The sequence below is a fragment of the Caloenas nicobarica genome, chromosome 17, assembly GCF_036013445.1.
Source record: "Caloenas nicobarica isolate bCalNic1 chromosome 17, bCalNic1.hap1, whole genome shotgun sequence".
Taxonomy (NCBI): domain Eukaryota; kingdom Metazoa; phylum Chordata; class Aves; order Columbiformes; family Columbidae; genus Caloenas; species Caloenas nicobarica.
This window is the reverse complement of record NC_088261.1, coordinates 962,330-985,282: the sequence shown is the minus strand read 5'-3', so window position 1 is coordinate 985,282 and position 22,953 is coordinate 962,330. Positions and strand designations below refer to the sequence as shown.

General features: G+C 43.4%; 3 protein-coding genes across 8 annotated transcripts in view; 2 read left to right on the top strand and 1 right to left on the bottom strand.

Moving 5' to 3' along the window:
• NF1 (neurofibromin 1) overlaps positions 1-22,953 on the bottom strand; it is a 70,769-nt gene that overhangs the window by 16,894 nt on the left and 30,922 nt on the right. For 5 of the 6 annotated variants that reach the window (XM_065647059.1, XM_065647060.1, XM_065647061.1 and 2 more), the window contains 9 exons: positions 21,682-21,840; positions 21,185-21,282; positions 20,898-21,044; positions 20,362-20,508; positions 19,939-20,049; positions 3,020-3,452; positions 2,441-2,781; positions 1,557-1,759; positions 367-560 (listed from right to left, as the gene is read on the bottom strand). In XM_065647059.1, the coding sequence (XP_065503131.1) occupies positions 367-560; positions 1,557-1,759; positions 2,441-2,781; positions 3,020-3,452; positions 19,939-20,049; positions 20,362-20,508; positions 20,898-21,044; positions 21,185-21,282; positions 21,682-21,840 (1,833 nt within the window). Of the gene's footprint in view, positions 1-366; positions 561-1,556; positions 1,760-2,440; positions 2,782-3,019; positions 3,453-7,015; positions 7,103-19,938; positions 20,050-20,361; positions 20,509-20,897; positions 21,045-21,184; positions 21,283-21,681; positions 21,841-22,953 lie in introns of those variants that run through there. The other variant, XM_065647064.1, reaches the window with a different exon arrangement.
• On the top strand, positions 9,657-12,189 carry EVI2B (ecotropic viral integration site 2B). The gene is made up of 2 exons (XM_065647284.1): positions 9,657-9,726; positions 10,476-12,189. The coding sequence occupies exon 2, from the start codon at positions 10,507-10,509 to the stop codon at positions 11,347-11,349; it is 843 nt and encodes a 280-aa protein (XP_065503356.1). The 5' UTR covers positions 9,657-9,726; positions 10,476-10,506; the 3' UTR covers positions 11,350-12,189.
• Positions 14,306-15,622, top strand: OMG (oligodendrocyte myelin glycoprotein). Its single transcript, XM_065647295.1, has one exon. It carries the CDS (start codon positions 14,306-14,308, stop codon positions 15,620-15,622), a length of 1,317 nt encoding a protein of 438 aa, XP_065503367.1.

Below are 22,953 nucleotides of genomic sequence, written 5' to 3'. Positions count from 1 at the left end.
TTCCATTTTAAAGTGTTCATAAAGTTCTGAACCTAATAAGAAGAAACTGGATTTGAAGTGGAGGAAAAAACACACATCCAAGAAAATAAGCGAGATCTCATCTGTCGAAGTGTTTGCTTAGAGCACCAGCCATGCGTGAACATGGCTACCAGGAGCACAGTTCCTAAAAGCCAGAGTTCATTAATGATTTTATGGAGTATTTTAGAGAATGGAAACTTCAGAAGAACTTGCACACCACTCTCCATACAGCTAATGCACTTAGGTCACGGCAAGATCCATTTTATTGCTCTGCATTAACATTTAAGTGGTTAAAAACTCTATAATCTGCTTATAACCAAACTGCAATAAATTATGCAGGATTGGTACCTGTCCAAGACTTCCCCATATCTTAGCCTGAATGGAAGGATACATCTGTTTTTCATTTATTGTCATTGTTATAAGCTTATCGAGAATAGCGGTGACTCGCTGGCGCTTGGCATCGTCGTTGTGCTTACAGAACCGGACCAGGTTGGACAGCCAGGGGGTCATGTACTCCAGACACAGGTGTTTCAGTTCAATACCTGAAAGAAAATTCACTTTGTAACATGGAACCAGCACTGCTCTCTAGTTATACGTAAATAATTATTTGTGAGTACTTTTCCTTTCGGTTTTATTGTCTAAAAGAATTACTGCCAGAGCTGGGCAAGTGACCCTGGGCAAACAGCCAAGCTGCAAAAGAGCCAGGTTCTAACAGGGACAGCAGGAGCGCTGCGGGACCTCCCGGGAGACGGGGACGGTTGCGGATCTTATCACGAGCTGCGACACAACCAGCTGTACGCTCGGGTACTGGGTACTAGGCAGGACTACCAAAGATAACTTCCGTTTAATCTTGAGAATGCATTCTAAATAGCTTCCAACAGTAAAGTCAGAGCTGTGTTACACCTGGAAAAACAGGCTGACAAAAGCAGTGCAACAGAACCACATTTACAGTTGAGAGATATAATCAATCTGACCAAAGAACCCTGTAACTCTTCTGTGTATGTACATTCTGGAGTTCAAACCTTCACTGGCACGGACCTCAAGTTTTTTGTTCTGCAATATTCCGTATTTGTGGTGAATTAGTCACAGCCTCATAGAGATTTGTGTGAAGTGTGATATCAAACAAACGATTTGTATTGTGATCTCCTGAAGGAACTTAATCCTCTGAACAAATAAGAGGTCTAGTAAAACTTGTTTTAACATTAAATTCAAAGCTTAAAAGGGAGTTGCCTTTTTTTTTTTTTTTTAAATCTACTTCAGGAGAAAGAAAAGGGCACGTGCAAAGTACCATGTTTGCTCCACCAGATGCCATTCCAGTCTGTGACACTGCTGGTTCAGAGTGTTACACAACTTGATTACTAAGAAACAGATATAAATGGATAATCTTGAAAACCGCTACAACAGCTCTAAGAAGCATTTGCAACTTAAATTTATCATGACTTAGCAACATGAGGAAGCTGAATTGACTAAGCTAGACAGCGATCAACTTTAATCTCGTCAAATTCACGGTTAGCATTAGGAATACCAGTGCTACTTACTAGATTTGCTGAATCCCGAAATACACTCTTCCAAGAACTCCAAGGTAAGGTGCGGTTCGTTAGCTGCAAGAGTCTTACTAATAGATACAATAAATAGGGTGTTGTTGGCAGGAATACAGAGACCTGAAGTTTCCAGCAACTGGCCCTCAATCTTTAAATTAAAGGTACAGGTTAAGGCACATAGAAGATTATAGGCAGCAGACCTGTAACAAAGCAAACAATGTGACTTGTAATACTTTTCTTGTACATTTTAAAATATATGCATTACATCAAGGCATCCCAGCGGTAGTACTGACATTTTAAACATCAAATCAATGCTGCTATATAAGAGATTACATTTAAATCCTGAATGTTTCCCCTGCGCCAGTTAACGTTCAGAGACAACAACATTTGCCTTGAAGAAATGAAAGAAATGACTCCTCCACCTGCTTTACACAATTTCTGATGAGCCTAAAGAGTACATTTGAAGGACATTGGACTGGACTTCTCAGAAATGCCTCCAGTTCCAGGGAATTCTAAGTATTTCCATGTGCACCTGCGCTGCTGGGAGAGATCGGCTCCAAGGGGCACAGCTCCCACGTTATTAAACAAGAATGTTAGCACCGTGAAAATCAGATGTACCTAATAAACAGCTATTGCTAAGCATAAGCATTTCTCCTTTTAAAAGAGAAATTAGGCTTCCTGTATGCCTTGTTACCCCAACGGTATGTATGCCTTTCCTCATCTATAGAAAACCCAATCTTTCTTTATACTAAAAAGAACATTTGTGGAATCATAGTGAAAGAAAAAATGTTTTATTCACGAGAGATTTGCTAACACTAAGAAAACCTCGGAAAGAATTTGCGCTTTTGACCGCAGCTGACATTAATTTAAAGGATCTGTACCGCAGGCTGGGGTCTGAGCTGCCCAGGTTGAGCAGCGCGATGTTGAGCAGCGTCCCGGGGACGTCCTTGGGCCGGATTTTGGTGTGCTGGGGGATGGAGTCCGGCTGTGACAGCTCCCACCGCGTCCGGATGTGGATGATGGACCGAACAATGGCTTCGCACTCCTGGTGCATGAAGGTGAGCGGCGTGCCTTGGTTGGCGATGGTCAAGGTAAACTGGTTCTCATCAACGAGGCAGATTTCCTCAATTTCAGAGGCGTAGTATATATCATTTAAAAACACTGTTTGTCCCAGGACTCTTGTTCGTTCTGCTGACGTCACCTGCACAGCTGTCGACCCAACCTTAGAAAGAGAACAGAAAAAAGGTTCAGCACCTTTTGTTAACCATACAAAGAGAAAAGTCTGACACTTTTGATTTCATAAAGATAAATGTAGGAAATGTTATTCTTCCTGAAGAGGCACACTAGCAAGTTGCGATTTCTCCTCAAGACAGGAGATGAGAATTAAAAGACAATAAAATCATATTCAAATCCTTATGAAAATGTAACAAGTCACTAGGAACAGCATTAGAAGGACTTACTTTGATAGAAACTTTGGTGTCTTTATGAGCCAGTTTGAGAGCATTGTGAAACACTTTCAAGTCCTCCTCCAAAGCCAAGGTCGCTGCTGGGAGCTTCTGCTGGTCGTGTTCGATGTGCTCTGCCAGTTTCCCTGGAGAGTCTATGAAAATAAGCCTTTTGCTTCCTTTCAAACCTGTCAAGAGCCTTTCATGGTATTTGGTGTATTCTCTGACCCAAGAGTTACAGTTATAAATAAAAACTGCCGAGACATTTTCATAAGCAAAGCCTGGAAAAACTACAAACCATTTAGAAAGAAAGTCTGTTTTAAAGCGATTACTGGGGCCAGCGTGTGTGAGGTCCACCACGATTTCGTATGGCTTTGCATAGTATGGCTTCAGAGTCAGCAGCACATGGTATATCAACAGGTCTCCGTTGATCTGACCAGTCTTGAATCTGTAAGAAAACCGGACACACATGGTGGGGTTTGCTTTTTAGATCCAGGTTACAAACATCTGAGTGGTGTATTATTACACATTTATTCCAGAAGCCAGAATTAAGACTAAGTATCCACATAGCTACTTTTTCAAAGGGTCTCACGCTCCATTTGCTATGTGCTGCAGCATACTCTGAGCGTTTCTAAGAATGGTCAGTCCTCTGAGTGGTACAGAGGATCGGTCCACAAAAAAGCTCTTTCTAGAAAAACATTCAGATAATACACAAATATTAAGAACCTTTTGTTCTCATTTAATCCTTCTCTGAACTTTATGAGACTGGACAGCAGATCTGCCTAAACCAAGTCTCCAGAATGAGCACAGCAAACAAAAATCTACCAGGAAGACTTAACAATAAATCAAACTCAACAGTAGCTGGTGAACATCGAAGGTATTTTCAATACCTGTTGCTGTTTCGAGCTGGCATTAACTCAGCTCTTCCAAGGCAAAGCAAGGGGCTCTGGCAAGAGCTGATGAACGTGTGTCCTCTGGGTGCAAGGGGACACTGCTCGACGAGGTTTGGGGTGCACCACCTGAGCGCAGGACAACTGAGGAGATCAGCGTCAGGAGCGGAGACATCTGTCTGCCAAAGATACTTTTTTTTCTTTCCCTGTGTTACTTCCTGTTGTTCGGAGAGCTAATTTGGGCAAGTCGGTGTTTTTCCCCCTCTAACGTGTCATGGTGCAGTTGTTACCAAAAGGAAGTGTGTCATCTCTGTGGTTTGAGTTCTCCACTTAGAGTGAACGACGTATAATTTCGGTTACAGATTTACTTAAAAAATACCAGCATTGTCTAAATCTATGTTCACGTTAATGGTCGTTTGAATCCTAAGAGCAAATATATGCACGAAGAAATTTTAAAGGACTAAATATCTGAAACACCAATTTTCTTTTGACTACATCTCGGCAAGGTAAGTACACATTTTCCTTCTCCTATTCTAAGTTCCACTTCAAAGTTTCTTAGATTTTGTAGAAAATTATATGCAGAAGCACTTTTGAAGAGGTTCAAGTAACTCAAAAATAGTAATCTGTAAAAATACTATCTCCAACTGCATTAAGGAAGCCGATATAACTTTTTAGTAATATTAAATGTTATTCATAGTCAGACTCCAAAGAATTAAGGGGGACAGGCGCAGCTGAGCTCTGTTGATCCTGCTGAGTACCGATACCAGACCTCATCAATCCCTGGGCACAAAGGCTCCAACTAAAAAGAAAAAGCCCAGCTCTTTGACCAGTTCCTTTGCTCTCCTGATTTTTAGCAAAGCCCGCAACAACATCGGTTTGTTTATTTTTAAGAAAAGCACATCTGGTCTAGAACACTCCGATTACCACTGGACTCGCCGTGTTTGTGGAGGGAGGCGGCAGACCGGGAGCTCTCGGCACTAACGGTGCGCGGCGGGCTGGATCTGTGCCGGCAAACACGGCTCAGCCCTGCACGTCATGCAGACACTTCATGTGAAATGCTGCTTCCGAAAAAAGGCTTTGCTGGTTTTGCTTTTTTCCTTTCTAAAGTACACGACAAGGCATCCTCCAGGCAACCTTTACCATATAAAGCTAAATCTCTGCCTGAGCTGTGGCTACTGAGGCGGTTTCTGGTTCAAACTTAACAAGAAGGACTAATCTCAGAATGGAGTCTAACTTTAGGTGTACTGCAAAGTAAAAGATACATATGTCTTTTACTGCTCCTTTGTCACCTAAGGAGCGACCTGCGGTCTGTCCCGATCACATCCCAGGCACATCGCCCCTTCTCTTCTCCTGGAGAAAAGCCCTTTGGGTTCTGCCAGAAAGGCAAGTTCACCCCTCTCATTTTCGGGAGTGAATATATTCAGTTCTTTGGTGGGCGTGCTAACTTTCGACTACAATAAAAGTAAACATTGTCTGGGTAATAGCTTCAAGAACATATGTATTTATAAAAATAGCACTGTTACTTTGGGTCATTCTCTACAGAACTTACATTTGAACCGCATGTAGTCTGTAGCACCCAAAGGGAACATTTTGTCTGTTACCAGTGCCAGGTGAAAGTGGGACACGGGCTGGGACAAGAACCGCGAGGTGTCGAGGCAGCAGGGCCGGGCCGGGCCGGGCCGGGCCCCACCGCTGGGCCCGCTCTCACCAGCATTGGGAGCTGATGCTCTCAGACTGACTAAAGATCAGTGTCCTGCCCTCCAGACACATACAACAGCTAAAATTTGAATACACACATGTGAAACAGAACATACCAATGGTAATATCATTTGCGTAATTCTCTCCGGTGTTTTAAAGAGAGTGTCACAATCTGTAGCACGTTTGTGAGAAAAATGTGTGAGCAGCACATTTGTGATAAATAACCTTTTGTATCACAAATCAGAAAAAATAGCGAACAAAGACTTTCCTGGGCGTTTCTGAAATAGTGCAGAGAGCCGTGCTAAGAAATATAAACAATTAAAATAAGTTACTGCTGTCACTTACAGGAGCATTTCAGATTAAAGCTTTGCACTTGATCACCTTTACAAGCATGGTCACCTTTCCACAGTCAGGGGAATACAGGAAAGTACAAAGTAGTAATTTGTAAACTTTACATGGGTTTCTGGTTTCTCTGTGTAAAAGCAGAAGTGATGAACTTCAAGCTGTAGCATGGGCAGCTTCAAAGAGGAGGAACCACCAGAGCCTGCGTCACTGAGAGGAAACACTTTCCTTCTTCTCTTTGCTCCATGTTCTTCTTTAATCTTCATACATTCTCTATAAACCTCAAACTGTCAGAAGTTTGAGACAACCTCTTCTTTCAGAATCCCAAGTACTTGAACTCCTCCTCCTACATCCACTAAAAATGAGGTCAAGTTACGTATTTTTTTCATCAGAAAGGCTTCCGCCTACCATTCCCTGAGAAATCAGATTCAAACCTCTACGAATGAGCATTTGCTAAACACACACCCTGATTTGTGTTTTTGCAGGTGACTAAATAGGAAGATGAAGACAAAGAGACCCAGTGAACCACACTTCGCCTTCCCTGCCATGATAATCTTCTCTCTGTGTTTGCCCACAAGTGCAAACTACACCGATTATCCGAGCGCTATACACGAAACCTGGAATCCTCTCAGCCAAAATCTAAGCGGAAGCCAGAACACAACAGCAGCCAATACAAATTCTCCTCTAAGCATCAACTTCAACAGCAGCACGAGCACTTTGGAAGCGCAGACAAGTGTCCTGCAGCCCTCGCCCTCCCCAGCGGCCCGGACCCCCACCCCTTCCCCGGCCACGGCCGCCGCGGGACCTCGGGGCTCCACTGAGCCCCAGGGGACCCTCACAAAAGAAACATGCGAAGACAATAAGTCTCTTATACTCATTTGCTTCATTGTAATAGCAGCACTTGTGCTCATCTGCACCTTCTTACTTCTGGCGACAGTTGTAATAGCGAACAAAATGTTGCATCTCAAAAAAATTGTGCAAGGAAAACGCAGGCCCAGGAGCAATGGGGATATTCTGGCCACGAACAGCTTATGGCCAACTACAGCAGGAACGTGGCAGCGGATGCCGAGGGAGACGACTGGAACCGAGCTGGTGATGCAGGAGTTAATAGCGGGGAGAGATGCTGCAATCCAAAGGAAAATTGAAGACGAAACTTCTGAGAAACTCACTAAAGAAACAGATAATGAACAGAAAAACAAAGAACCAAAGTCACACAAACCCATTTTAACCAATTTTGTAGTTGAGATTTAACTCATACATGGGTAAAACCCCACCTTTGCCTTTTTGACATCAACATGAGGCAAAAAACTTAAGTTTTCAAGTAGCAATACAAATGTTAACATAGGAAAACTAAATTCAGATCTGAGGGTTTTTCCTTTTATGACAGTGGAACGCTGTAGGAACTTGCATATCTACAAGGGAATAAGATTGTGTCAAATAGCTTTTTATAAATAGTGTCAAGACTGGTTTTACTCCTTTAACCTGAAATCGCGGTGGCAGGAGCTGAACGGGATAAGACAAAAGGACGGAGGTTTGCCCGTTCTCAAAGATCATTAGCAGGAAAAAAAGGAAAGGCCTGTTGGTCCCACAGATGTCCCAGAAGGTGCCACCCAGACCTGCCCAGGGTGCTGTTGTGAGAAAACCAGCACTCAGCCACAACTCGGATGCAGTAGCAGAATCAGGAACTTGTCTCTCTCAAAATGCCCTTTCAGGTTCTTCCACCACGAACTTCTTAAACCAGCTTAATTGCTTTTGAACCAGATTGAGATTTGAATCATATTTATTGTGTTTCACCTTTGTGTATGAATAGATGAAGTTTGTATTATATGTTAGAATATAAGAACTGTTTCAATTTGTTATACCCCAATAAACTAGCAACGTCAGTTTTTAAATGATTTATGTGATACTATTTCTCTAAGTCAAAATATTATGAAAGTCTTACACAAGGCATTATGGAATATCACATTGTAACACCTGCTGAAGGTCAGTAACGGTCTTCTCTGACACCAGCTGTGATTTCTTGCATCACGGAAACATCCACATGGAAGCACACTCCACTCTGTCCTAATACAACCAATAAGAACATGCCCAAAATGTCTTCAAAACCCACGACTTTCAGGTTTTTTATTCTCCTAGAGACCTGTTTTTTCCCATATTTCTGGGGAGATGTCTGTATCTGGTCCCGCCACAGCAGAGCTGTGTTATTTTAAGGAAACACGAGAAGTTTTCCACAAGCTACTTGGGGTTAAGGAAGATCTGTCGCCCCAAGGTTACAAGTGTTAAACCTGCCCAGCGGCAAAGCTCAGAACATGCCGTGCACCTGCAGCAAACACCCGTGGCACACGACATGGCTGTAGGAGTTGGAAAGGATCAGGACATAAGACCGAATCCTCAATTCGCCTTCCAGTCCATCACCCGCAAACTGCCCTGGAAGGGCAGGCAAAGCAGCGACAGCAAAGCAAGGAGAGGACGGCGTTCAAGGCAGCCAAGAGAGCGCACGACCTCAGGAAAATGCAACTGCCTGTGTCAAAGGTGGGTTGTGTAGCAGGAAGACAGAGCTGGAAGGAGCTTGCGAGCTTAGCCCAGAACTGGGAGTCTTTAGAAACTAAGTTCATTGGAGATGGAGAAAAAACCAAACACAAACCAAAACGACCTACGGGGCAAATTCCAATGAATCTGCCGTGAACCACATACTCGGACCTTAGAGCTCAAAGGCAGGAGGTGCAACACAGCACAGAAGTAGAACGGGAGGGCAAGGGATTATGTCAGGCATTTTAAAACATGAGGAGAAAGGCCAGGAGAAGAATAAGGGCGAACTGTGACAGATTGGTCACGGCAACCTGGTATTTAGGGGAGATGAACTGAGCACATCTCACGCCGGTGACACAGACAGCAAAGGGCAGGGCTGGGGATGCTGCATTGCAGTTGCCTTTTCCTTCCCCAAAACGACCACGAGCACATGAGGCAACAGCACAGGCGGTGCAAGTGCTAAAAAAGAATCTGAGAGAGCAAACGCGAGAATCCAACCTGGTGTCAAACTGCTCAGAGCTGGGAAGGTGGCAGGGTTTCCTTCTGCCAGGCAGCCTTTCTAGGAAAAATGCTCAAGAAGACCAAAGAAAGTAGTTTGGGCTACACTAATGGTGTGGACAAGGACGGACAGTGGGAAAAGAGCTGCTCGGAGAGCACAGCCCCCGCCAACGATGGCAGCGAGGACCAGCGCTGGCCAGACAACGGTAACATGGAGAGCAGGGGCAGGAGAAGGGCAAAATCTGCACTAATCTGCCTTTTAACGTTAACTACAGAAATGAAGATGTGTAAGCAAGCCAGCACCCTGTGATCAGACAGCTTTCTGTGACCCCCTGCAGTGAACCGGACGATGCGTCCCCACCAATACTCATGACAGCAGGGTTGGTTTGCTACGGAATTCTCAGCGAGATTCAAACCCAGTCCCAACTTGCATAAGTTTTGACTGACACAGAATCAACTATAACTATTTCCAACAAAGAGGCAAACAAGTATTTACGAATTTCTATGTAATGCACACATACCGGACAAAAGCCACAAACATTTAAAGATTTGGGTTTTATAAAAGCAGAGCTGAGAATTTTGCTCCCAGAGCACAAGGCTGTGCGATAAGTCACTCCGATCTCACTGCCACTTCCTGCAGCCGGGTGTGGAACCTCCTCCTGCCCCACGGAACGAGCCGTTTGCAGCTGCCACCCCAGCACGGCTTGTCTGCCCGGGGCTGCACGCCAAGAACACATGCTGGCTGGGTAGAACATAAATGTGCAGGTAAGAACCAGCTTCCAGATGGAAAGGCTCTATATTTGTACTATTTGATTTGAAATTGTGTATGTCTTGACTTCAGAGGGTATTCAAAGCTCTTGTTGAATGTCTGTATCTTAAAAGTATTGGGGTTTCAAACACGTTTGACATTGTTATGATGAACTATCATGAACTCTATATCTAAGTATTATTGGACTATATTTTGAAAAGAGGAGCAGAAAAAAATTAAATTGAATAATTTTTACCCTTAACTGTTGAAGAGAGGCAATAACAGGAAATAAGAGTTTAAGAGAAACGGAAAGGACTTTTACTTAGGTCTCGGCTTATTTCTATCAAAACAAGCCAATTTTCTTTACTGGTGACAATCCTGTTTGTCAATACTGCTGGGAGTGTTTGATATTTTGTTCCCGGTCCACATCTATTTACGTGATTGATACAAGTTGTTATTTTGAAACACTACTTGGACTTCTCTGCTGATGCTTTTTTCTGATAAAAAAGGTCATAATAAGCAAGACATTCTCTTCAGAGTCACTTAATTAGAATGATCAATAGTGTTGAAAATCTGCCTGTTGTTTGTAAAGTTGGTGACAAACCTGCTGATCATGGAATGGGAACAGACACGGAATTTCAAACATTGAGTCTAACGTTATTTTCGCTATTATAGTATTAACATAAATTGTCTGGAGTCAGTCGAGTGTAACTGTACAACAAAAGCAGTTTTGAAGTTCATACGTTGCATTTCATCCCTGCTACAGGACAGGACATATCTAGAGAGGCTGCAGGAAAATGGCCAACAACCAAGTCATCCTGGTTCTCTTCTACGGAGAAATCTGGAAATCTCTTTCAACGGTCATACCTCTACAGGTTTCCATGAATGAAAGAAATGCTTACACCAGCACCAGGAGTCCAAGAGAGGACAAAGCTCCTCTGTATCCACGGCAAGAAACAGGACTGATTTTACCCAGCCCCGGCGCGGCGCTGACGGTCACGGCAGCAGCTCCGTTCCCCGAGGCGTCCCCAGAGCCCAGCGACAGCAGCTGGGTGGCAGCTCTCATCATTGGCATCATTTTGACCAGTATGCTAATAAGCATTTCTATAATTGTTCTGTGGAAATGCTGCAAGAGGCCAGTTCCAGTTGATTCCAACTGGGCAGGGCGTTCTCCGTTTGCAGACGGAGACACACCAGACGTCTTCCTGGACCCTGAGCAGGCTACCAAGCGTTCATCGGTTTTATTTATGTTGCCTTGGAAATTGAAACAAGAGACAAACCTACAGCAGGATCCCACTGCTTCAGAGAAACCCCCCGGCTGCGGGAGCAGCAAGGAGAGCGGGGCCGGCTGCCCCGGAGCCAGCGCTCCCCAGCCCGCCGCCGGCCCGCCTCCCTGCTCAGAGCCCCCAGCCAGGGCACCCGGCTCCTGCGCTCCCGCCGCGGCTCCCCCCGAGCCCCTGGACCTGCCACCTCCACCAGACTGGCTCAGGGACCCCACTGAGGACCACGGTCCTGAGCCCAGCGAGGGCCAGGAGCGTCACTCAGGACCGGAGGAACCGCTGCCCCCGCCACCCGAGTCACCGAGTCAAGAGATGCACGAACCACCGCCCCAGCTGCCGCAGCCACAACACCCTTTGTAGACGGCAAAACTGCATACTTCACTTTTTTCTTAAATGAACTGTTCTTCAAATAACTAAAAAAAGGAGAAGCTGATGCAGGCAAGAACAGCGAGACCACAGCACGGGCGTTTCCCCGGTGTTTCGTAACTTGAGCTTTCACAAAAGGGAACAACCTGCTTCTGCCTGAAACAAATCATTTCAAAATCCAATCTGGGTTGTGCTGACCAGTCACCTGTAACCAGTGACCCGGCTTTTGGAGACCACAGCAAACAGAGCGCACACGCCGCTGTGCGCCAGGACGTGCACACTGGCCCCTGCAGAGACACCAGCACAGCTGCAGAGGCTCAGAGCTTCGCACACCGTTCTGCTGGGCTGTACAAGTGAATGCAATGAAGTCAAGTTCATTTTAATAAAGCTTTCTAATTCAAAGATGTTTTGGTCACTTAAAGCACAATGGAGTATTTGCTCAGATGCAAAGCTCTGAATTCAAACCCAAGTCTAAACGCCGCAACGCGCACACGTATCGTCCTTTGTACACAGGCCCATTTGCTACAGGCGACCGGACACAACTTGGTACCAACGATTACGGGTACCCGAGACACACCCCCGACAGACCACAGGTGTCTTTACTAACAGCTGGGACATTTCCTTTAGATCAAATACTGCCAAAAAGTTTGCTGGTACAAAACCTCCAGTCACTTCACACTTTGCTTGGTAACGCAGAGAACGGTGCAAGCAAACAGTCAATACAGCGGTCACTAAGGAGCGGAAATGGCTCCAAACGCTTCGAGTACAAAAGGCTTTCTTTTACCTAAACGCTTTCGATTTTTACAGATAAAATAGAAACAGTTTGCAGTACATCCAGGCAAATAATTAGTGAAATTAGTTGTGCACTTTCACTAAGTTCTTCCTCTGAAGCAGTACTTTCAGAATGCACCCAATATTATCAATATAAGGTTTAAAATAAAAAAATAATTTAACAGTTTGTGGATGCCAGGTTCCTTTTAACTCAAGGCGTCTAAGTGTTTTAGACGATCCTTTTCGAGCCCTGCGAACAAGCGCAGCTCAGCGTCCTGCCTTCAGCCCTGTGTTTGACAGGCAAATTCTTGGTGGGAAGTAGGAGGCTGGTCTCAGAGGTCAATTATTTTTTTTAACCAGTATTGAAGGTTTAGATCTATAGGAAGCAGCTGCTATATGCTGAAGCTGGCCTTCCATGGCATCTCTGCAAAATGCAAAGAGTTCGTAGTTCCGAGTTTGTAGCCTTGAGGTTGCTTGGGGAGGGAATATACTTGAGGATGTTGCACAGAGCACATGTTTGCACATATTATAACAATAAACTTTAAAAATCTTTAAATCACCACTAAAAATTAAAGCCATAAGTTATGCAAATGTGATTCTAGGCTGCTGTGCATACAAGGGACATAGCAAAAGATTTTTTCCAATTTTTATATAAGCTGTATGATCGTGTATGCCTGAAGAATAGCATTCTGGTTACGCAGAGATTTTTTTAAGGCTTGTTGCATTACACTGTGTTAAAATTAACAGCATTATAAACTATATCCACTGTTACCATATTGCTTGGAGAAATTCAGATATAGATTTCCTGTAGGAATCTGTAAAATCCTAAAAGCTGAGCTATACCATACCTAACAATATAGTGATAGCCTTATCTGAGGAGTAGAAAACTGAGTATTTTAAATTTATGAAAATATATTCTGGCAGTGTAGCTTTAAAAAGTTAAAGGTAGGAATCCTAAATTAACATTAACCTTTATTACAGGAGGAGAGGTTAATCGAAGCTAGACAAGAACACAACGTGACTTTTTAAACAGGAACATTTAAATGGAATCAAAGCTCGAGCTCGAACAGCCGACAGAACCGGCACTCGGTGCTGTTTCTGCAGGCTAGCTGGCACCTTATGTTTTGATGCATTAACAGAGCATAAAATGCAGATACAGAGAAGCGAAGTGATTCACATCCTAAAAACCCAACTATTTGGTTGCCTGCGCTCGCCTGGCAATGAGCGGCCGTCGGCAGCGCCGGGCTCTGCAGTCCCCGTGCGGGCAGAGCCGAGCAGATCAGGTGGTTGCAGAGCCCGGCGAGCAGCAGACGATGCAGCTCAAGAGCGAGCGCAGGCTCCGCCAGCAACTGGAGCTACTCTCCAGGACCAGACGACCTCTACGCTTCAATCTTGCACAGAAATGAGGTGCTGATACTGCAGGAGAGACTACGGTAAGTTTGTGGGGTTTGTTTTTCACCACAAAAACCTACTATAAAATTAGAGACAGAAATAAGAACTAAATTATTAGTTGATGACAGATGCTTGCACCAGAAATTTGCTGCAGTATCAGAGATTTCTTACTAACATTAATTCAGCTTTCAAACATGTGTTACCAGCTTTGAGAATGTAATTAACACTATAACGAGGAAAAATAATACTGTGCATGTTAGCATGGCCATGGAATTTGGGTTTCAGACTAAATTCTTAACAATTTAAGATGTATTTGAACCGATTCTACTTAAGCAAATAGCATGCATGTGGGGGGGGGGACTGCTACATTGCTGCAGAGATTTGTAAAGCAGATCCAGTTGACAGCCATTTTTTCATCCTGTATAAAAGACCACATTATTCCAAACATAATATAGGCTTGAAAACACTAAAAACAAAAAGCAGACATTGTATAACATTTGGAAGAGACTTGCATTTTCGGAAGAAAGCCCTCATTTGAGCTGGAGGGGGAAAGGGAGATGAAAAAACAAGTCTCATTCTGCCAGACAACATGACAGTCTCTGAAGGGATGCTTTGTAAAGTCTCTCTTGAACAATTCTAAAAAGGACCGTGCCACAAAGGGGTTTATTGATATTTTTACTTAATTTCTCCTGCAAGTGGTCATTGCAAAGACAACCCTTACAAAGACATAAAATATATTGCATGGATTTAAAGGACGTCATTCTGATCTATTTATTTCCAGGCAGCAATGGAATACCAGATATTGAATATGTCTACCTGTCTGCTGGTCCTTGTGTTTTTCATACCCACTGCTCTGGGTGTCTGTCCTTCTATCTGTACATGCTCAGGAAACGACAGGAATGTGGACTGTTCAGGCAGAAACTTAACTATACTGCCACATGGACTTCAAGACAACATTACATATCTAAATCTGTCCTTTAACCAGTTTGTAGATCTCGATCATCAGCTAACGAGATTCACCAATTTGAGGACCCTTGATATTTCAAATAATTGGCTCAAGAATGTTCCTGCTCATCTGCCCAAGTCCTTATGGGAATTATATGCCATAAACAACAACATTAAAGTTCTTCAGAAACTCGATACAGCTTACCAGTGGAATCTCAGAGTGCTGGATGTTTCCAGGAATATGGTGGAAAGAGCTGTTCTGATCAACAACACGCTGAGCAGTCTCAAGTTTCTCAATCTCAGCAGCAACAAACTTTGGACAGTTCCAACCAACATGCCCTACAACATCGAGACGGTGGATCTATCCAATAACTTCTTGTCCCAGATACTTCCAGGAACGCTGCTGAGACTGCACCACCTTACAAGCCTCTACCTGCACAACAACAAGTTCACATACATTCCCGACAAAGCTTTTGACCAGCTCTTCCAGCTGCAGGTCATAACGCTGTATAACAACCCTTGGGCCTGCAGGGACGCACAAAATATCCTGTACTTGCTGAAATGGGTGCAGGGCACAGCTGCCGACGTGGTCGGGGCTCCCTGTGCCGCCCACGACGTGCTCTGGGTGGAGGCCACGCCAGCGTCCGCAGCTCCCGCAGCCACCGAGTCCGGCCCCATCATCAAAGGGATGAAGGCAGCAGACAGAGCTGCTTCTCCAGTGGCAACCGAACCGAGCAAACTGACAAAAATGCATAAACAATTCAAAGCTAAGGAAGCTTCTACCTTGGCGACCTTCAGCCAAACCGTGCTGCTCGCGAGCACCGACCGAGCGCTGCTGCTCTACCCAGAAGGCCCGAGCAGGGAGGTGGGTTCTCAGGAGGCAGCAGCCACGCACACCATCCACTTCAGAGGCCCCGGCGACGCCAACGCCAGCCTGGCGCGTTCCACAGCACCGGCCACCACCCCCATGACTCTGAGCATCACCAGCGGAATGCCCACAAACTACTCCCAGGTGCCTCGAAGCACAACTGCTACCTTAAGGAAAGAGGAATCCACGACAAGTATTTCCAACACCCGCGTGCCCTCCGAAGCAAGTACCTGTGAGATCTATTTGGTTTATGTTGTGATGCTCAACGCAGTAGCAATGTGTATTGGCTAAGGGCTTGTATCCTGTGAAAGTTACTGAGTTTATTCAGTGATACATAGCTGGAGCTGAGACATCCAGGTCAAATAATGAATCAAAATACAAGAAATTCAAAGTTCAGACACTGATCTAAAGACAACAACAGTTCTTAAAGAAGTGCACACTAATGTCTTGATACTAAGCTGCTACTTATTCTAATGTCTTAATTGAGTAAAACTAACCTATGATTTTGGTTTTTAAAATGTGCTTATTTTGTATTTGAATTTTTAATTTTACTCGCACAGAATAAAGCATCAGCATTTTAAGTACTGATTTTATGTATGATTTTGTCATTAAACAACTGGAAAAAAATAGAAGGCCTGTATCATATCTGCATTGTCTTGCTTGACTTGCCAGTGAGCAATTCTTGTAACATAGCAGCACAGATTCTTTGTAAGTTATGATGACATGCAAAAGGGAGGGGAAAAAATAAAGGAACTAAACCTAGCTGTTTCACTAATCAGAAGTTATTCCTGAGAAAAATCGCTAGCATGTGTATCTATGTTTGCTTCTTATGTATTAGGATATTTTAAATACGAAGAACAAGAGGTTTGAATTTAGGAATTAAATATGACAATGCCATGATGTCTGCTAGGAGGGTGTAACCTGAGAGGCAACAGGGTGCAAATTCGGCACAGGAAAAGAGGTGGCGACAGCTCTTTGTGCTCTGTCTTGACTTAGAGACCATGGGCAAGTTACTTCTCACTCTCCATATTAACAAAAAAAAAAAAAAAAAAAAAAAAAGATAAAAGCAGAGGAAAACATAAGATGTTCAATGCCATGACATGCTCCAATAACAGGGAGTTATCTACACAATTTAATGAAACGGAATTCCTTTACTTCAAGTGACATCCAAAAATTTGAAGTGTTAATATATTATGCTTAAAAGAATATCGCACATCAGCCAGAATGTATCAAAATACTACTGTTTGATCAGTAAAATGAAATACCAGCCAATTTCTAAGACAAGTTATGTAAAAGATCAATTAAGCAATTAGTTGTCAAGCTGTCATTGGAACAATCCTTGAATCTTGTGACTTAAAAAGAATGAATTCAGTCCATGGCATTGAACATGCCCAAATCTGTGCTTTATAGGGAAGAGCATGAATGCAATTCTCCTTGGCATCTGCACCATCAGCCAGTAGCAATAGTTGCACGCATGGTTCTGTCCACTCTAGGAAAATAACGAAATTATGTGGCAAAGGTACTTGATATACTACAGATGAAGTTTTGCAAACAGCATGAAATGAAAACTGAAGAACAAGTTAATTGAAAAGTATTATTCACTTAATATTACAAATCTTTATAGAATATTTTCCACTCATTTCAGGCCATTTAATTTCTAGTTATTGTAGCACGAAGGTGCTGCAAACCCAGCAAACCTGCTGCTGAGACCGGAGTCCAAGTTCAGTGAGGGCTGCAGAGCATCCACGCCACTGGTACCAGAGAAATCACAACTTCCCAACTGTGAACAGGATTTCTATAACCGGACATTTGTTTTAATTTCTAACAGTAAATGTTGCACAACGAATTTGTACAGTTATTTCATTGGCATTTAAGTAAAAATAAAGTTATGTTTGTATTGAACTGAATTGGTGGCAGTGCTTCTTTTCAAGTAAGCATAGTAATATCACTGATCAGATAATATTTTATTATACAAACCTATTTCAAACAGGCATTTGGCTCAATCTTCATGCCTTACAGGGGAAATTTATTATTAAATCAAATTATATTCTTTTGATACTGATGTATCCTTAATATCATTTATTAATAAGCTGATAACAGTAACATAGGGTCTTCCCTTCCCCTTCCTACCCTTTAAAACTTGCAAACCCCTCTGGCATATCTCTCTCCACTAGGCAAAGGCAGTTCTTTCTTCCTCTCAAAAAAATATTCTCCATGTATTAAAACCGGCCCTGCCTGCCACTCTCTTTGGACAGTCAAAGCATTTGCTAAGTATTGACAGCATCAACCTCCTCGTGTTCAGAACGAGGCGTTTCCTAGGACCCTCCCACTCAGATGGTTTCATCCCACACAGTTTAAAGCAGCTTCGCTCACAACGTAGGACGGGGATCACAAACCAAGGTGCTGTGATGCAACCGCCCTGAGCTGAGGAAATTGCACAGACTACTACAGGCGTCTTTGCTGAAGAATTCAATACAGGATGCCAAATTCTACTGGATGCAAAAAAACCTACGTGGAATCAACTTTAAATGCTCTGAGAACGTTTCACCTGTAATGAGAGTATTCGGTGAACAGCAATCCCACGAAAAATACTGTTTCCCAGAATTTGCTGGGGGAAGATTCTAAGTCCCCATACTGAACGACTTGCTACCCGGACTTCGGAGACTTAAGCATTCTCATGAAAGCCTGGAAGTGGAAATGGGGTCGTGGAGTTTTCCAAATACACGTACAGGACTGGGAAACCAGGAAACCACCAAAGAAAAGAATTAAAAAAACCCCAAGGCAGAAGGGTCTGAGCGCGGCGGCCCCGGCCAGCGCCGGGCTGCGCTCCCATCCAGCCCCCGCTGGGCAGGGACGAGAGGCTGCTCGCTCACACTGCGGTCAACAGAGCAGCCTGAAATCCAGCTTTCCGTGTATTTTTCTGGAAAGAAATGAGTTGATAAGGGAGTGAGGAGTAGGCAGGGAAATGTGGGAGTCGTGCACTTGTTGCTTGGCAACAGTGCGCTGAAATTGAAATAAAACGGATAGGCATGGACGTGAACACGGCAGCATTGGTCTGGGTTGGTTTAAACATGAGGGTCATTCGGTCCATGATAAATATAAAATAATCCACCCTCGGATAAATTATTTTTTCCAAAACAACTATTTAGCATTTCAGGCCAATACTCTAAATATCCCCAAAAGGTCTGGCACACCTTGCAGTAGAAATCTGCTTGCTTTTGAAAGGTTAGAATTGCTGCAGGCATAGCTGCGGTCTGGAGCAATAATTCAAGGTTTGTATTCCTATTAATTATTTGGGATATCAGCTTTAAAACTCAATGGCAGTACTTCAAGATCAATATTTTTATTTTAGTAACAGTGTAGGGATCAAAACCAGAAGAGCAGCGGCTTCAGAAGTCGGGTTGTTGCCCAGGAAACAAAACGTGGAGAAAAATGACAGAGGGGATTCAATTTCACAGCACAAGAAGAATACCAACTGATCCAGATATATCAGTAGAATGACTCAACAATGCCCTAGCAACAAGATCTCAAACTACAAAAAAAGAAAAAAAAAAAGAAAAAAAAAAAAATCAGGACACTCACTACTGTGCCGGCAGTGGCCAAAGCAGTGGCCAAAGCAGCGGCCACACCACATGGTGACACCAGCACAAAGTGCAACAGCCTCATCTGGTCCTCACAGCCGGGCTGTGACTGCACCTGCTCGCGAGCACTATGACCATGAATTTCCTTTTCTTAAAAAGACCAAGAATGGTTCTCAGTGATGAACACAATTACTATGGAAACTGGTCTGAACACACTGAACTCCATGGATCTTATAGTGTGGTTACTCAATAACCAGATCAAAATATCCAGTTTTCAGCTTTACGACTGCAAACATGAATATAAAGAAAATTCCTATTTTGTTTAGTTATTTATTTTTAAGAGAGAGAATTGTGGCTTATTTGACTATAAACTAATATTGATCTTAGGGTATTCTTGCCAAATTCTTCAATACTGTAGCATGCTACTCATTGCTATGAATTACTACTTTCCACAGTAGGAAAGACTTAAAACTTTCAAAGTTTTGCCTTACTGGTAAAACAGAGTCTCTTGCAAAGTCCACACGTCAACATCTGCTCTTCGTATTGCTTTAGTGATATTTCAACAGATCCCAATCATTTTGAAAAACATTGTATAATTGTCACTTAGAATATAATGATGAAACTGAAGCGACATCATGGTCTTGACTACGTGTGAGACTTCTAAATACTCGTATTACTCTTTAAAATGGGATACTGGGACCATTTTGAGAAATTTTATCCCGTGTTTTAGCTTATTTTATACTTCAAAAAATGAAGATGCCAAAATCGCTGATAAAGGGTTAGCGGTAATGTGATATAGATGTAGTTTACTTAAGACAGTGAAAAATTAATAAAATCTGGTTAAAATCACATACTCCTGGGTGGAAAAACTATTACAGTTCTGACTTAGGAAACAACTCAATTAAAAAATACTGTCACCAAAACTTGACAAATGAACTATTTTCTGAGTCTTGTTTGTTACAATGTTGGTGTCCCTTTCTTATATATCTTTACGCGTTTATTTCAGACAGGTGAAAGATTCCTTACCGTCGAGCAATGTAGTAGAAAACAGGATTGCCAGCTTTTGATGTCCCAGCTTGGTAGAAAATATTTAATGTTTTCAGTGCTTTGAATTCCTCTTTTTCATGCACCTGATGCCTAAAAAGCAGGACATAGACATCAACATCTCAAAAAAAAAAAAATCCCAAACCCTCTTTATTTGCATCTTTAAATGAAAGTATTAAGTTCACCCAATCCTGAACCTTTGTTAAATCAAACATTACTGCCATCTCTGGTTCTCAATTTAATTTTTGGAATTAAAATCTACTCGAAAACCTGAAGAGTATATGCAGACCCAGCTTTTTAAACTCCCCTTCAAAAGGAAAGCTGGAGTCTTAATAACTACCTATATTCCCTTACATGCCACAGTCTAGAAACCACAATGTGTCCCCTCCACGGCAACCTCATTACCTTGTCATGAACTCCTCAAATTTGGAACTAGTGAGATTTAAGCTGGACCAGTGGGTATCTGCCACGGGTTTGTGCTCCGGAGGGCCCAGGTAGGCAAGCAGAGTGGCCATCTTGTCGAAAGGTCGTCTTCCAACAGCCTTGTGGTCCCTAGGAACAGCACATCACTTTAAAGTCCTTCTTTACTCAGCAATTCCTATTTTTTTTCCCAGTACGATTCCTTACCTTGAACAGGCTGGGTTTTCTTTTTTAAAATTAAAAAAAAAGTTCGACGATGAAATAAGGAAAATGTTTGTTACACATAGAACATTTCTTACAAGAGATAAGGCAACTGTCCACTTGGACAACAGCCTGGCAGCAAAGATGTTGGGCATGTTCTCAATAATGGCTTGTCAATAAGACAAAAGTTGCCAAACATAAGGCTTTTAAGCCGAGGTATTCTTACCAGTAATAATAACAAAAGCATCTGAAAGTATTTCCAAATATTCATTTCCCATCAGCAACTAACTCCCTTCTCGATGACACTTCTGCAGCCGTACCTGTTGCTGGAAAGGTACTGGCCGATCTTCTCCTGGTTGTTCCACAGCAAGCGGTGCAAAGCCAGGACGTTGCCGTCGCTGATGAAAGACAGGCTGTGATTGACTGTGTCGCTAGCGGGGCAGTCGGATGCAATATCCAGGAAAAACCTGGAGTTCAAAACCAAAACAACCATCAGCGTGCAAGGGAAATGTGCCGAGCAGACGTGGTGTGAAGGGGACGGCTGAGAAGGTTCTCCGCTCCATCTGCACACACGACACCGACCCCGGGGGGTTTCCACAGGACCTACCTTCGTGCTGCGTCAAAATTGCTTTTTACAAAATCATTGAAAGGCCGCATATGTTCTTCTTTTGTAAAGAGGACATGGTTGGCAATACTCTGAAGTATCTAAATGATAAAAAGATGGTGAAGACACACAAAGATTTAATGTATTGTTACGGTAGTCAGTGTAATTTCACTACCAGAAACATTCATGTTAACTTCTTGTGAAATGTCAAGACAAAAAAAGGCCAACAAGCTAACTAATTCAAAATACCTTCACTTTCAAAATATTTCCCTTCACATACTTCTAAACACTAGAAAATGACTTCATGTATTTACAAACTTTATTTGAGTTTAGGCCAGGAAAATAAATTGTCTTTCAAACCCACTATTTATTAAGTGTTATGTGATGGTTGCTACAAAAAAATACAAAAGTTCAACTAAATTTTCTCATACAAGTCAAAGAACAGAACTGAATCAGGTAGAACATACAATATGGGCAAATAAAAGTATTTAGTGATTCACCTTTGACATCAGTTTCAGTCCCCTTTCAATTCTCGGCGGAGGCTTTTTATCTAAAATCCCCGCCTCGTACGGGGAGACGATGGCAGGATTGATGAACCGCAGGAACATGGCGCTTCCAACCGCTCCGATGCTGTTCTGAGGAAACCGCTGACTAACAACCTACAAGGTTGAGAATTATAAAGAATATTTTTGCATTAAAGGCAAGGGAAAGCAAGCTGAGCAAAGCCTTGCATGGCAAGCCAACGTTAAACATCCTTTCCATGCCAAGCTCAAGACGCTTGAGAGGCAGCCAGCAACTGCCAGCCAGGGCCAAGGCTGCCGGACACCCCCCCTGCTCCTGCTCTGCTGGACACCTCCTGCTCTGCTGGACACCCCCCTGCTCCTGCTCTGCTGGACACCTCCTGCTCTGCTGGACACCCCCCTGCTCCTGCTCTGCTGGACACCCCCTGCTCCTGCCAGACACCCCCCTGCTCCTGCCAGACACCCCCTGTGCTCCTGCTCCCCCGGGCACCCCCTGCTCCTGCTCCCCCGGGCACCCCCTGTGCTCCTGCTCCCCCGGGCACCCCCTGCTCCTGCCAGCTGACACTGCCAGAGTAACTCATGCACAAAGACACGAGAGCACATCTGGGAGTTAGCGAGCACTAACTCCGGGCCGCTGCCCTGAGTGCGGAGCAGACAGACGCCGCGTGTGCCCGGTGCGCGCGGCCTTCCCCAAACACAGACCGTTCTTTCGAAACGAGTGGGTCTCTCATTTGTGTACTCGTAATTTCACTACCGAACACAAGAGCCTCTCCAGCAATAAGACTTATGCTGTAAAGTTTGACGAGTAATTTCAAATTTGTGGGAAGGAGATACTTGAAGAAATACTCTTCAGAACCATCGCATCTCAACAGATTTGCCAAAGGGAGAAAGTCCAAATGAGCCGGAGCGGAGTGGCCAGTGCAGCTCTGCCCACACACACCGCCCAGAATCACCCAGCGAGATCTGCTGCAACTACCGATTGAAAATGTTGTTCTCTGCTATCTAAAAAAATAATTCTAAAATGTCGTGAGAAAAAATAAGTCTCCCTTCTTTTTAGGAAAACCACTCTGTATTCCTAAGAGGACAGTCTATTCTCTAGATATCTTTCATTTGACTACGAAAAGTTAAAGCTCCCTGACAAAAATGAAGTTCTTAAATATGCTACATGTGGTTCTGTAAAGATTTACTATCTGTATGTATATTTGATTATGAGTAAGAAGAGTTAAGCAAAACAAGTCGAATTCTACCTTT

What these genes read in the sequence shown, in the direction of transcription:
- EVI2B (XM_065647284.1), top strand. Translation starts at nt 10,507, where the DNA reads ATGGCCAACAACCAAGTCATCCTGGTTCTCTTCTACGGAGAAATCTGG.
- OMG (XM_065647295.1), top strand. Translation starts at nt 14,306, where the DNA reads ATGGAATACCAGATATTGAATATGTCTACCTGTCTGCTGGTCCTTGTG.